General features: G+C 39.3%; 1 protein-coding gene across 1 annotated transcript in view; it reads right to left on the bottom strand.

Moving 5' to 3' along the window:
* DNAH7 (dynein axonemal heavy chain 7) overlaps positions 1 to 10,158 on the bottom strand; it is a 119,956-nt gene extending 109,798 nt beyond the window's left edge. The window contains 7 exon segments of the mRNA XM_042808455.1: positions 1,352 to 1,421; positions 2,278 to 2,458; positions 3,657 to 3,750; positions 4,710 to 4,863; positions 4,975 to 5,083; positions 5,548 to 5,613; positions 10,144 to 10,158. Coding sequence (XP_042664389.1) covers positions 1,352 to 1,421; positions 2,278 to 2,458; positions 3,657 to 3,750; positions 4,710 to 4,863; positions 4,975 to 5,083; positions 5,548 to 5,613; positions 10,144 to 10,158 — 689 coding nt within the window.
* Between the last annotated feature and the right edge of the window lie 5,957 nt (positions 10,159 to 16,115).

The following is a 16,115-nucleotide window of genomic DNA, read 5'->3' as shown; positions in this document are numbered from 1 at the left end:
TAAAAAATAATTTTTATATAAAACTTTTATGTATTTCTCATCTGTATTCTATAGGAGACAGAAAAAGTAGCTACAGGAAGTTAAAAAACTTCAAGTTTTTTCACATCTATCTTATGAAACTTTCTCCTAAAGAAATATGTATTTCAAATACTGTTAATGGAATAAAACTGTTTTACCAATGATTATTCTACTAGGAGAATTTTGTACCTTTGTATTTGCATGTAAGCGTGTGGCATAAGCTTATACACAAACTACTGTGATGTCCTACACAGCTCCTAGGAGATATAGAAGATCTACAAAGAATCAGATGTAGGATGGCCTCTTACCCAGGGAATACAATAACAACGATAAACTCATCGTATACTACGTATCTTTTTAAGATGCAAATTGCTTAAGTAACATCTGTCACAACCACCCCTTCTATTATATTCGAATGCCTACCATTTGATATCTAGAAGCATCTACCTCAAACCACAGGCCAGAAATTATTTATAACAAAACCTTTTCCATTTTCAAAATGACTCGGTAATGCTACCCCCCATAGAGAGCCTGGCTCCTATCAGTGGAAATGTTCTGCTTCTTCAGCATTTGTAAGATTTCTCTACAAGGCAAATTTATTTTACCAGGCTTTGGCTGTACCTATGAATGATGTACCTCTTCACTGATGTATCTCAGGAAGAATTAGATGTTCTAAGGGAGCTGATACTAGGTAGGCTGATCCACACTGGACAGACATACGACCTCAGAAGTAGCACTACACTTGCTTTCATTAGACTGCAGACTTTATAAGGCAAGTGTGAATGGAACAAAGATAGTCCATTACTCTGAACAAAGGCCACATCTATCCACTCCAGTACAGAGGTTGTTACATACTAGAAAACTCAACCAGAAAAGCTAGGCATCTATCACTGTTTATACTACGTATTGCTGAATTGTTCTGAGGAACAAAAGAGTCTGTATTTATTACATTCTTAAACCTGTATGTATTGAGCCAAACTGTCAATCTGTAAATAAGATCACGCTTCAGTGAAATCTGTGTGGAACATGGTATTGTTCCATTGATTACAATGCAGTTTATACATAAGCATTTGGCCTGCTATTATCAAACACTGTGGGATTAATTGTGAGACTTCTTACCAGTTAAGTAGTGTTAAAAAAAATTAATTCCAAACAACCTTTCAAGGTAGACATATATTTCCACAGATGCTGTATAATCATTATTTGAATTTGCATAACTAGTAAGTTTTACTTACAGCTAACACTGACTACTGCTATTAAGACTGTTCCTTATACATGCTATTCTACCTCATTGTTCTCTAGCCAGTGCTTTTGAATAAATATATTTTCTTACTCTGCACGATGAGGTGGAAGAAAATCTTTGTCTTCATCTTTTTCCCTGGTGTCTCTTAAAACGAAGTCAACTGAAACAAGTATGAAAGAAAGAAAGAAAAGAAAAGCTGAAATAAGCTTAGCAAAGGAGTAGAATCACAGAATCACTTAGGTTGGAAAGGACCTTTACGATCACCAAGTCCAACCGTAAAACCTAACATTGCCAAATCCACCACTAAGCCATGTTCCTAAACTCCACTGCTTACACATTTAAAATACTTCCAGGGATGGTGGCTGCCACTTCTATGGGCAGTCCGTTCCAATGCTTGACAACTCTTTGAGTGAAGAAATTTTTTCTAACATCCAAGCTAAACTTCCGCTGGTGCAACTTGAGGCCATTGACTCTTGTCCTATTGCTTGTTACCTGGGATGAAACCAATACCCACCTCGCTATAACCTCCTTTCAAGTAGTTGCAGAGAGCGATAAGGTCTCCCCCTCAACCTCCTTTTCTCCAGGATAAACCACCCCAGTTCCCTCAGCCACTTCTCATAAGACTTGTTTTCTAGACCCTTCACCAGCTTCATTACTTGTTTTTGGACATGCTCCAGCAACTCAATGTCTCCAACAAAATGTCCAAATGCAAAACTCATTGAGATGATGTTTTATCCACACGTACATTGAAAGGGATTTAGGAAAAAGCTGTACTATAAGTAGGGATTTATAAAATAAAATAATGGTTTGAAGTGTTGAAAGATCAAAAACAATGAATATTATCTTTGGTCATTACAAGGGTAAAAAAACCTGAGTATTCTTCTTCCTCCAACATCCAGGAGAGTACTTTTATATAACTCTTCCACAGTGGTTGCTCTCAACAGTGAACTTCACTCAACAATGGAAGCTTCTGAATATTAGCAACTTAGGAGAAAATGCAACTCCTAGAAATCTACCTATAGCCTTTTTTACACTCAGAAGATAGTCTTCTTTTATTTCATCAGTCAGTGAACGTATACTTTCATCAAGTTTTTTCAGATGTTGTGGAATTAAAGCTAAGATGTGGTCTAACCACAATTCATCCATTGGGGCCACATTTGCTGTATCAATTCCATGGCGAATGTAATAGTAGTATTTCTGCAGGATAAGAGAGTAAGATGCATTGGTTAAATCCAGTACCAGACAGTCATTGCTACTACAAGTTTACCTAGAAATATGGGCTTATTTAGTACAAATAATTGTAATTAGTACCGATTTATGTTGTAAATTGCATACACATCACTAAATCTGATATAAATACCTTCAACAGCCTGACAAACACTGGTATGTAGAATAACAACAAAAAGCTGTTGAGATAGAAAACCAGGGTATAGTTGCATAAGCTTCATTGCACTTCTCTGATAAGAGCTAAGTAACAAAAATTCCATTGAAGAATGGACATAACTCACAGAAATCCAGCTTTTGTTTTGGTTTTGCTTTTACAGCTCTACAATTCTGGTGAGATGCCTCTCCTTTGCACTGTCCCAGTACCAACCATTTCCTTAAATAAATTTTCACTACATATTCATTTACTTCAGCATTCTAGTGCTGCTATTACTATCCATTAGCTCTGGGGCTGGACCATATATTCAAAATCAAAGCCATGCATTCTGCAGAGTTTTATGTGGATATGAAATGTCTAAATGCTTAGAATATGAATGTATAACCACAAATAAGTACATCTGCTTGTGTGCCAGCATTTAAACAGGCATGTGAAACCTAATTATCATTAAAGGAAACGCAGATGAAGAAACAGATCAGCCCAAATTCAAAGAAATGCCAAATGGAATATCAACTAGATGATTACCAACGTCAGGAAGTAACACATAATCTATTTCAATCAATTTATTCCAAAATGCACTTAATCTATTTTAAAGACACATAAATCACAAAATTGTGTGTACAACTGTGTCATACAAGGTATGTTAAACCAGAATGAGAATGAAGAACATCCTAGTCCTTAGATGAGGGTAACACAGAATCCATAAGACAATTCTCTTTATCTGCTCAAAACAGTGCACCCTCCCTTGCAAGTTACTCTCACCTTGAGCAAGTGTAGAAAAGATTTACTACTTCCTGACATTAGTCATCTTCTAGTTACTATTCCATTCTGCAATTCTTTGAATCATCCATACATTCAACTGTAACACTGTAAATAATATATTATGTAACATCAGTAGTGGAAGAATATGTCACTGTCAGTCATCTCTCATTCTGTCAATCATCTTGTCAATATTTACAATATATAAGTGGCACTGTATTTAATTTAATACTCTAGAAAGCAAGCTTTAACTACCAAAATGTCTTTCTCTATTGGTGTAGAAGAATCTCCTTTTGGAGGCTGGGTTCCATCAGCAGATGAAAGCTGCTCTTCAGTAAGGTCTTGCTGCCTGAGACAAAAAAAACAAACAAAATAAAGAGTATGCACCACATACTTCAGATGCATTTCACTGTCATAAGTAATACATAGCCATCTTACATGTCAGTTGTGAACAAACAAAACAAAAAAGGTAACTGGCAAAACTTTGCAATGAGCACGAGACATTCTGATTCAAAAAGAACACTGAAGTATGTGACGAAGTTGGCCTTGTACCTGATAAGGTTCAGCTTTTAAAATTGGTGAAATAGTTCATGTTCATATGCACACTTTCAATTTACAGTTGCCAAAATTTTAAAATGATTGCATTTAAAAGTTTGGTTCATCTATCAAAAAGCAAAACCACATATTTAAAGATAAGGAAACTGTCATGGTTTGAGCCTGGTCGGCAACCAACCCCCGCAGCTGGTCACCCTCCCTTCCCCCTCCCCACCTGGGAATGGGGGAGGGAATTAGAGGGGTGAAGGGAGACTTACAAGCTGAGATAGGAACAGTTTAATAATAGCAATAAAACAAGTACAATTATGATAATAGGAAAAAAAAGGAAATATATAAAAGGCAATGCACAACGTAATTGCTCACCACCTGGTGACCAACACCCAGCCCGTTCCCAGCCAGCGACCCCGAAATACCAAGATCCCACAATCGCAATCCCGGAAGCGAGAGAGAGCTCCTTCCCAGCCACCCCGCCTCTATATAGTGAGCATGGCGTGCCATGATATGGAATATTTCACTGGCCAGTTAGGGTCTGATGCGCTGTCCGTGCTCCCTCCCTGCTCCCTGTGCCCTTGCGCACGGGCAGGACATGGAGAGTCGGAGAGTCCTTGAAGTCTCGGTAGCAGTTGAGAACATCAGTGTGCTATCAGCATTCTTCCCATACCAAACCCAAAGCTAAATCCAAAACACAGCACTCATCTAGTCCCTGAAAAGGAATATTAACTGTATTTCAGCCCAAACCAGAACAAAACTCACAATATAATGTCAACAAGAGCACTTCTGAAGCTTTCATGCTTTTTTTTCAGACAACTGCTGATCTTCAATGTAGAAGTTGATGGCCCACCACCTCCTTCATTATCTCTAGAATCCTGCATCTTGTGTCTCTTGCATCTCATCTTCAGATATTCTCCTTACAGAAAATACATTTTGAAATTAAGTTTAAAAAAATAAGTTCAAATGTATCATACACATTTTGCTTCTGAAAGGTTTTCTTTAGTTGTGCTAAAAGTATTAACCTTACCAGGTGAAGACTCATTTTTTAGAGTAAACTCATCTAACTCATCATCTTTCTGTTCTTTGCTCAGATGGAATGAAGTACAAGTCTGCTGCCACAATGGCTTAGACCGTGCCTGGAATAAATATTTTATATTTTAGTTTTACACTTGTTGCAGGTGCTACTAACACACACTTCAAGACTTCTTAAATATATTAAATGAAAGAAACTATAGCCTAATACACATCAGGAATAAGGCAACATAGAAATCATATAATACACTACTACTTATATGTTTCCCTCAAATTCTAAATATCCAGACTATTGGAGATAAGTATGTTAAATTCACATGTAATAGATGTAAAATCTCTAGTTTTATAGCTTAATTAAATATTTTCAAACTTGTTCAAATACTCCACTTTCATTGTTTTCCGAATATTGAAATATAAATAATGCTCCACATACAAATATACATACATAGTGCAGAGAGAACAAACATACACCTCAGCATATATTTGAATGAGTACCATGGTCTTTACAGAACCACGCTGTGACACATATCTGAAAAAGAAAGCTTACAAATAAAGCCAGCAAAACTACCTGAGACAACTGTGGTAGTAAGCTCACTGCTCTCTTTGCCAACTTCCCTTTGCCACTTGGACTGGGCTTGAAAAAAAAAAAAAAAGGAAAATCACAACTAGATATTTAAGCTACTACAAATATTAGACTTTCAGTAATACCTAAACTTGTAATCTAGCTACAGTTCCATTTTTATCTCCTGTAATAAATTTTACACGTACAATTTCTTATCACTTCCCCTATTCTTCCTGGAGTGTTTCCATGTAGAATTCAACTTTCTCAAATGCCTTTGAAAAAAAAATCACAGCTTTAACAAATTAATTTTAGGCCAGGAAGCATTTGTGTTACCTTTTTACCAAGACAGACATTAAAACATTACAAGATACCATGAAACACTACAAATAAACAAATAATTTGATTCCTGTTCTTCAGGTTTTTTTCAAAACACAAAATAGACCTTTTTTTCTAATCCATAAATTTTCATTGAAGGCTGTCCAGTATTCTCTGGTTTTCCACAATGCTGATCCATCAGCATCAGACAAAGTTGTCTGTTCAAAACCACCCTCTGACCATGACCAGGACTCCAGCTAGAACATTTTCACAAGGTACAGCACCTTCCTATGAACAAACGTGACAACCTAGCTGTAAAATTATTTAAAATTGACTCTAACATAACTGCCTTTGGCTATGCTGTTTCTTCTCTGTTTCACACTACCACCAATACTCCTGGCACTGCCCACACCACCTCTTCCCATGCAGCTGCACTTGCAGTAATACTGCATGTCTGTGCTACAGCCGTCCTCCTTCTGCTTTACATCTTATGCAAAGGCTGTAACAGAGGAAAGGCAAAGCACAGAAAGCTTGTACAGACATACCGGAGCTATCCTTACACAAGTTGGGTTGGCTATCATTTGCAATACAGTTGCTGTGGTGTAGAAGTCACACAAGTTTTAGGCACTTAACTATTTACACAAATTTTACAGTCAAGGATAAACTCTGGCAATTCCCAAGTAAGCCAAAAATCAAAATCAGGCTCCAAAGAAAACCTCCTTCAAAATACGTGAATTTGACAGTGATAAAATACGTATAGACATACATTATCAGTTGTTAGCAATATCTTCATAAACTAATTTGTGGTCCAACTTGTGAAAGGGGAGCAAACTCATTCCAGCTCTAGAGTTCTTCCCTTGACCATGATGGGGAGAAACTCTGTGACTACCACTAGCTGCAAGATGGAATTGTACAACAAAATGTTTTAAGTAAATTGTTTCAAAATCAGCAGCACTACTAACGAACAAAAGACCTATCCTCCCCCTTTCTCTCCCCAAATGAAATTAAACACATCTGGCCTCCCCCTTGAACAGAGATCAAAATTCCTGGTGAATTAAAGTACACCAAGAAAGGTGAATGAAAGTACACCAAGCAGGCCAATTTCAATAGTTTTAATCTAGCTTTTTTGTAATTACAGAAAAGGTGACTGAAGACTTTGCCACAACCACCACATATCTCTTTCAAGTCCCTCATTTAATGCTCTCATCAGTCTATCTTCCAATTAGGCATGGTGCACAAGCAAGATTTTTCACACCTTGAAATTCTAATGCCCATACCAGTCTCCTAGTCCACAGTGACAAAGATGATAGATTGACTCACTAACACAAGAACAACATGATTTAAGAGGACATACTCTTCCTTATAATTACATTAGCAACTACGACCCAGTCAGGCCACTAGAGAAATAATACAAATTAGTATCAGCTAATGATTTAAAACCACATTCACAGCTAGAAGCTTCTATTGGCACTTGTCCCCAGCACTTAATTATTTAAGCATAAATGAGGAAAAAGCAGTATTGTAATCAATACAGAAAGATTTACACTACAAGCCTGTTTTTTGTCTAGTAATTGGAGCAGCTGTAACTCTACTGGGAAAATATGAAGGCATTTATTTCTCTGTAGTCTAACATACTCAACTGTAAAATGATTCTTACCGCAGACTGTGTAACAGCTACCAGTATTTTCTAATACTAGCACGAATACATCTCCTAACGGTGTGTCTGCACTACATCATAAAACTACTGCCTACCAAGCCAATAAGCCTACCGGACGCGGTGTAGCCTATGAACAGAGTTTAGATTGGTTTGGACATAGCTCTACACAAACACACTGTGATAAAATCATAGAAGAACAATAGGCTGAAAAGGGCCTCTGATCATCTGCTCTCCTTCCCAAAGCAGTACTAACTACAAAAGGTTAGGTCAGATTGCACGGGGGCCTCGTCCAGTTGAGATGGGAAGTTCTGTAAAACTACTGCCTCCGTGGGCAACCTTCCTCCCTGCTTAAACATCGCACAGTGAAGAATGTTGTCCTTAAGCCTAGTCAGAGTCTCCCTCTATGTAACTTGAGAGTGTTCCCTCTCCTCTTGATGCTGCACAGCACCAAGAGGAATCTGGCACCATTTTCTCTCTAGTTCTGGCACAAGAGAGCAATTACATTCCTCTGCCACCTTTTCTTCTCCAAGTTGAACATGCACAGTTCCCTCAGACTCTTCATACACAAGCGCTCCAGCCCCCTAACCATCTCAGTGGTGATCTGATGGACTCTGGTTTGTCAACAGCTTTACAGCTGCTGGACCAGAGCTGGCCGAGGCAGTCACCTTAGGCGACTGAATTTGTTTGTTCACCATTTCTTGTGGAATAAGACTGAGGTATAAAGCTTGTTATTTCTCAAGTCCAGATTCTAAAGCAGCTGGTGATTACTATCTACTACCCACTGAAGGGAACGGATGGGAAATAAAATCTATAGGAGATCATGGTTTTGAATTCCTAGGAGAGAATTATCTCTTTCTCTCAGTGACAAGGTCCACAGTCTTAATTCTTAGATTCCTGGTTAGGAACAAATAACAAACAGGGTTATTTTTACAAATAATAGTGCTACAAAAATTACTCAGACTATAGCTTGTCTTCATATACAACATATTACAGCTTTTTTTATGTTTTCTTTTGTTGAAAAACATAGATTTCAGCACCACAATTTATACCTCTGAGATGCTGGTACTGATGAACTCAGTGTTGAAACTAATTCCACTGAAGACAGTACCAATATTTTAAAATACTATACTGAAACTTACTACAGGCAATAAGATGTACTAAAAAGGGAGTCCTGGACAGTGAGGACTATCTCAGATAGTTATAAGCAGCCAACTCATAGCCTCTAACATGCACCTTGAGGTAACAGCTGAAAAAAAATTGGTGAATGTTTAAGTCGCTGAAGGAAGTCACTTAAGATACCTTACACATTCTGTTAAACACATCTGAATCAGGACATCAAAGCCAGAAGAGACTGAAAGAACAGGATTGACTTACTAATAGAACAACATGATTTAAAAGGGCAGATTCTTCCTTATAACTACATTAAGCAACTACAACCTGTTGAGAAACTCTTTTACTAAACAATGGTTAGCTTTAAATTTAACAAGGCCAATAACTAAGTAATGTGTATAGAGAAGATATCCTAACCTTGAGAATAGGAACATCCTAGCAGGTCCGCTCAAACAAGTCTGATAAGGAAGAACAGCTTGGCCAGACAACAGAGTTGGGAAACATTCAAGGAGAAGAAATTGTCCTCATGAGACTTATGACCATAAAAGGGAAAAAGGAGTGGGGGGGCTAACTCCCTAAACAACCACCGATGACCACCTGAGACGCCCACACACACGCAGTGTAGTTTTGCAATGGCAGTGTTATTTAAATACAGACATTAGGCAGAGAGGTGGGGACTTTTCGGAAAAATGTATTTTTATGTCTTTAAGGTATATAAAGAATGGACTTTTGTTTTAAGGCATGCACGCTAGGTGGAGTGATCCCTCATGCATCCAGCAATGTAATAAAGAGAATGCCTGCTTCTTAATGATGCATTGGTGTTAAGAGGTTTATTCCCAGTTTCAGTGACAAACCCAATCAGACCACTAGAGAAATAATACAAATTAACATCGGTTAATGACTTAAAACCACATTTGTAGCTAGAAACTTCTATTGGCACGTGTCTTCAGCATTTAAGCTTCCTGTAATTCTGAAAACAAACTGAGTTTATTAAAATCTCTTCACCTTTAAAAAAAACAAACTCCTCCCCAAATTAATCCCAAGTAAAAAAAAAAAAATAGTCAAAGGACTTATAACTTTTTGTAACAAGCTAAAGGCTGAAATTAATTTCTGTGGTTTATAACGGGATACTTTTTGGAGAAAGTTACTCTGAAAATGCTGCAGCAACAGCAGCCCAAACCAGAAACATCTGTTTACATTTGCAGTAATAACGTAATTAAAGGAAATCTGGGCAGCTGCAAGAAGGACTACGTTGCTTCTAAAAATCTAGTTTAAGGAATTCACACCACAGGCACCACAGTTCGATTTTTCTGGAGACTATCGGCCACGACCAACCTACAACTTACAGGACAGCACGCTGAGCCTTTACAAACACGGCTGCCCCACCGGGCCTACCACTCATTTTAACTTAATTCCAGCTTGTTATTTAAGGCTTGAAAGGCACCCCCCCCCCCCCCTTTTTCGGATCGGAACAAGCCCCCGAGCGCCCTGCCCCACGCACCCCCCTCAGCCGCCGGTACCTGCGGGCTGCCCATGTCCGCGCGGCCGAGGCGAGGCGGCGCGGCGGGACGCCGTTCCCTAGCAGCCGCGAGCGCGGCCGTTGGCGCAGCGCGCGCCGCCCTCAGCCGCACCGCCGGGCCCGGCGGCGGGGAAGGCGTTGCCTCAGCGGCGCAGGAGCCGCCCGGGCTCGAAGCGGAGCAGCGAGTCGCTTTCTGCCACCGAGCCCAACTAGCGAAGCCGCGGCTGCGGCTGGGGAGGGGCCCAGATGAAGTTTCAGCCGGGTGTCGGGCTCAGGTGGTGCCGATGGAAGGCACGCAGTTTACTCGCCGATCCACGCCAGGGAATGGATCGCACCTGTGGCGTGCGTTTTTAAGCGATTGCCGTGTACTTGCAGCTATAGCAAACTGAATTTCAGCTTTGCTGTTACTTCACCGAGATTGTCTTCCAGTAGAAAATGCTTGATACCCTTTTGAGGCCTGCCAATAAGAGTAGTTAAAATCGCTTTGAGCAGCATGTACCCTTCACTGCTGTTGAGGCAGGTATTCCTTCTTACCTTTTAAATTAACTGATGTGTATCAGTAAGTGAATGCAGGTGCTTGTCTTTAGGCAAAGCAGGGAGACCTGTGCTCCAACGAAACATGCAGAGCACAGCTGTGCTTGCAAAACCATTCCTGCAAAATTCTAATGACTGGGCTGGGGTGTCAAAACCACAACAGCAACCAGATTTGTCAGGTGCCACATTATGCATCAGCCTCTCTTGTGCACAATAGACAAAGGATTTAAACAACCTGCCCCCGCCTGCCCCCTTCAGTAAATTAAAGAATACAAGAAAATATAAATAAAAATCTCTTTCCATCTCCTTGGTAGTCAATGGGTGTTGCCTGCATTATGAATCTGATGCTTTGACCCATCTAACTAAACTACTGATATGGTCAGTACAACTAACAATACTTTGTTGTGACCAGGTTTGGATTTCAGTGGGATCTGAAACAGCTGTTGCTGTGTTAGGTAGGTTGTGAATTTTAAATGAGAGGTTGTGGTGTGTTTTCACAGCAACACATAAAAGGTAGCACTCCAGTTTACAGTGGAGTTAGCCTGCTGGAAAATCCCTATAAATGAGTTCTGATTCAGGCCTGTAACCAACCATGTGAAGTGTACATAAAAGCATTATAAGAGTTTACATATAAAGCTTTAACTATAAAAGCCCCTTTGTTAAAATACCACAAGCAAAGAACCAGTAGGGTATTTTTGCTTTGTCCAGCTCTAGAAAATTCAGCATTACTTGGAATTCCCAGTGCATTTTCTAAAACAGTACTAAAGCCTGGTTTTGGTTTTGAAATGAGAAATACCCTCATACTCAACATATCTTAGGGAGATTCAAACAAGCTGTACACTGTACTGGCTATAATATGTAACAGCCTAGCTGGAAAACATGCCAAAGGGAATCCTTGCTATTTCTCTTTAATACTGAATCGTTCAACTCAGAAACTATATATACAGAAGGCAGTGGCACATCCAGCGCACACTGCCATACACTGTTGGGCATTGCAATTCTTTTTGCTAGAGGGTGAGGTTTTGGGTTTTGGTTATTTGATTAGGGTACTGGAAATGGCACACCTGCTTGTACTCTTCAGCAGAGGAAAGACATAGGTTGATAATATTAGGAACATTATAAACAATTCTTATGTATATACTATTTTTGATTATCAGAAGAACTTTCTTCACAGAGAACTAAGAACTTCTTATGCTTTTTCCCTTTTTCCCATTTATTTCTTTTCCTGCAGTGACCAGTTAAACACAATTTATTTACATAAAAGCAATACCAGCTGATTTTAATCAGCATTTCTGAGGACACAGTGGAAAAAAATGGTTTAAAACTCAGTTTTTTGCCTTCCTGTGTTTGGTTAGCATCTCACTTTCATCTGAAATCCCAGTCATACCTAACAAAACAATCTAAATCTAACTTTAGAGATAAAAATAAGATCAAAAGAATAAAATGGCAAAAGGATGAAGAAGGGAGTACACACAAATATGTGAGTACTCCAGCATCTGTTTCAGAGCTGTACTAAAAGCAATTTAAAAAATGGAGACCATTAAAAAAAAATAACCCATCATTACCAGCCAAGTCAACAGAACACAGGCATTCAGTATCATATAGTTCATATATTGTTATGTAATAAAAAGTTTAGTAAGGATTGGCCCATCACTACAACAAAAAAAGATGAGTGATGCAGTAAAATACAGGAAGGAAAAAATGCCACAGGTAACATTTTTATCACTAAGTTTTCATTTTCTGAAGCTTTCAGTGACATCCACATTGATGCCTGCCTCAAATTCTAGAGTGCCAGTAATCAAAAATACATTTTTTCCTCCCTTCAAGCAGAGGCAAAAGTATTAAACAGTAGATAACAATGTGGTTTACTCCATGGAATTAACAAAACTTAAGCTGAAATACTATGCTCCGTGAGGTATTTTACTGACCAGATGTTTTGTTTCGAATGCGAAAAAAGCAGTCCTTTAATTTTTAACCAAAGTACTTATTGGCATGCTTTGTATGTTTTGATTTGAGCAAATAAATAATGTTTGAAAGTACAATGATTGTAGTAACTCCTGTGTGCACAAAAATTAAAATTCTCAGAATTGAGTATTGCTTTAAAAATGATTTCAGAAAGGGTTTTTTTTCTTCCCCAGAGGCTTCAGATGACAGGCTGAAAAACATTAACTAGCATGAAAATGGAACAAGATGTTTGAAAGCAATGGAATCACAGCTTGTGAAATGCCTAAATTCATCTCTCAAAGCTGTATTCCTAAATCACTCCAGCAGTTTCAGCAATCTCAGCTGAACACTAGAAGTATATACTGGAACTTAATCCCACATAATACCTTTCCTTGTACTCCACTTCATCTAAAATCTCTTTTGTCTCTATTTTTTTAAAAACAAAAATACATATATGTGTTTATAAAGTTCTCTCACATTTACCCTTCGTGGTCTCACTATAGTTGTCCATAAAACAGTTGATCACAAATTGTAGACTTTTAATGAAGTAAGTAAAGTTTTCTCATGGAGGTTTCTAATAATGGGAAAATTGATAATGATTGATAATTGACAATTTATGCAGAAAAAAGGTTTTAGTCATCAAAATTCAAGTCTAAGGGTTTTAAATCACAGATTCATAGAATGGGTTGGAAGGGACCTTAAAGATCACCTAGTCCCAACCCCCTGCCCCGGGCAGGGCCCCCTTCCCCCAGCCCAGGTTGCTCCCAGCCCCGTCCAACCTGGCCTTGAACCCTTCCAGGGAGGGGGCAGCCACAGCTGCTCTGGGCACCCTGGGCCAGGGCCTCATCACCCTCACAGGGAAGAATTTCTTCCTAATCTAAATCTAGCCTCTCCCAGTTTAAACCCGTTACTCCTCATCCTATCCCCACACCCCCTGATAGACTCTCTCCCCATCTTCCCTGTAGCCCCCTTTAAGCACTGGGAGGCCACTATAAGGTCTTCCCAGAACCTTCTCTTCTCCAGGCTGAACAACCCCAACTCTCTCAGCCTGGCCTCATAAGGGAGGTGCTTCAGTCCCCTGAGCATCTTTGTGGTCTCCTCTGAGCCTGCGTGAGCAGGTCCATGTCCTTTTTTATACTGGGGGCCCCAGAGCTGGACACAGCACTGCAAGGGGGGGAGGTCTCATAAGAGTGAAGTAGAGGGGGAGAATGATCTTTATCAAGTCAGCTTTTGTTACGCGTATCTCTTAAGTATGGAATAATTAATGTACAAAAATCAAAGTAAAGACAGGAGTAAATAATGTTTTCTTCCCCAGAAGAAGAGTAATAATTTATATATTGTTTGCAAAAATCATTCTCAGGAACATGCTCTGCTATAAGAAGCATGTGTTTAGTCAGATGAGTCTTCTGCACATATCACAGTGGAACTACTGACCATCAAGGAAAGATCACTCTGAAACTTGCTTTAGAACAGCCACCATAGTAACAGCAAAAATGTCCAACACAATCCCGCTGTTACTGTAAGTCAGAAGAGATTTTTAAAGACAATGAAGAGATCTGGGTTCACCTGTGTCAACAGAAAGGAAGGAAGTTAGAGGCCAGAACTTGCATGCCTATTTCACCTTTACAGCCACTCTGAAAGAACACTGGAACGAGCTTGAGCACCTATCAGTGCCAGTTTAAAAAATAAAAAGGAGTCTATTTACTATCAAGTCTACCATAACTCTAAAGGAAGTACGAATCCCTTGCGGTCAGTGCAGGTATGCTGACTTACTGACTCTGGACGCAAATGTGTTTGTCACAGGAAGCCTCTGTTCACACTTGTCTCAAAGGTGGTCTTCGTTTCACTGGAAGGCAAGTTTTGTCACAGGTCTGTTTGGGTCAAAAATCATTCTTTATCTTCTTCTTGTGTTGTGAAAGCAACAAAAACTAGCACTGTCACATGAAATGATTGATTCTTTTATTACTTTATGTAATAGCCTAGCCCTTATTTATTAGGTCTAACGCTACACAGGCTAACCAGATAAGAATCTTTACATCAAAATGCATGTACTTGCTTTTAATTAAGAAATTTCCTTATACTTTCATGCACTGATAGGTGACTCAACAGTTCAGCTTTGTAATGTCACCATTAACTGGGTCGGCCTTCTACACACTGATTCATTCTGTATCCTGCTCCCTTCTCCAGTGCTGAGTGGGCCAAGCAGCATTTTCAAGTCTGTCAGCTGCCAGGTTCCTCAGGCACAGGGTGTTTGGTTTCTGAAACAAACACACATTAAGTTCACGCTTTTATCGTGCCCCAATTTCACATCATTTTTTTACAAGTATAACTTACCTTACTTGGCAAGAATACAAGCACAGCTGTCTTGGTAAGAAGATTATCAGCTATTATCTAGACAATGCATTTTTCTAACACATCTCCTTCCTTAGAAGGCCTTTTGAAAAGACAGAAATTTCAAGCTGTCTCAAATCACAACTAGTGTTAAACAGACTAGTTTGTTTTCTAGATGTCTTAAAGAAAATTAAAAAGAAAACAGGCAGCATTCCTGATAAGAACTTTCAGTGCAGGAAATTTAAATATTCAGATAATTTCTGAAATTAATGCTGCAAGCAGCACCAAACCAAGCACATGAATACACTATTTCTTTCACTAAAAAGAAAGCCCAGTTGTGCATTTCTAACAATGAGAAGAGCTTTCATTTCATCAATGAAACAGGCCTTTGTAGAAAACATGTTATTCAGGCCACAACGGGTTACCACCTCTTTTGAATGTAACTCCTTTTCTAAAGGAAAAGAGTGTGTTTTTTAATTCAGTCATCTACTTGAAAATGAAACAATTGTACAACAAATGTACAGACTAGGAGGCTAATACATGTGACAAGCACTCCATTTAAGTTTCCTTACATGGTAATTCAGCAAAGGCCATACTACAAGACATAACTAGAACATTACGTATAGGAACATAAAGTTTTTATGTGCAAAAAACAGGCAGATAGAGAAGAGTCCCAGGACTTTATCTTCTAAGTTTATGATTCATCAGTAGTCAGCATGGATTCACCAAGGGGAAGTCATGCTTGAGTAACTTGATAAACTTCCCTGGTGAAATGACTGGCAGGTTGATGAGGGGAGAGCAGTAGACTCTGCCTGCCTATGCTTCACCAAGGCCTCTGACACTGTCTCCCATAAGGTCCTCCTATACAAGCTGTTACGTATGGGCTGGATGAGCAGTGAGGTGGACTGAAAACTGGCTGAATGGCCAGGCCCAGGGGGTGCTGATCAGTGGAACAAAGTCTAGTTAGAGTTCAGTAGCAAGCAGCATACCCAGTGGTTCATACTGGATCCAATCCCATTTAACATCTTCAATAATGACTTGGATGATGGGGCAGAGCATACCCTCACCAAGGCTGCGGATGACACAAAATTAAGCAGAGTGGCTGATCCACCAGTCATGCTGCCATCCACAGGGACCTCTGCAGGCTGCAAAAACAGGCTGACA

Source organism: Tyto alba, unplaced genomic scaffold (genome assembly GCF_018691265.1).
Source record: "Tyto alba isolate M040663 unplaced genomic scaffold, T.alba_DEE_v4.0 Super-Scaffold_7, whole genome shotgun sequence".
NCBI classification, from domain to species: Eukaryota; Metazoa; Chordata; class Aves; order Strigiformes; family Tytonidae; genus Tyto; species Tyto alba.
This window is presented reverse-complemented; position numbering and strand designations above follow the sequence as displayed.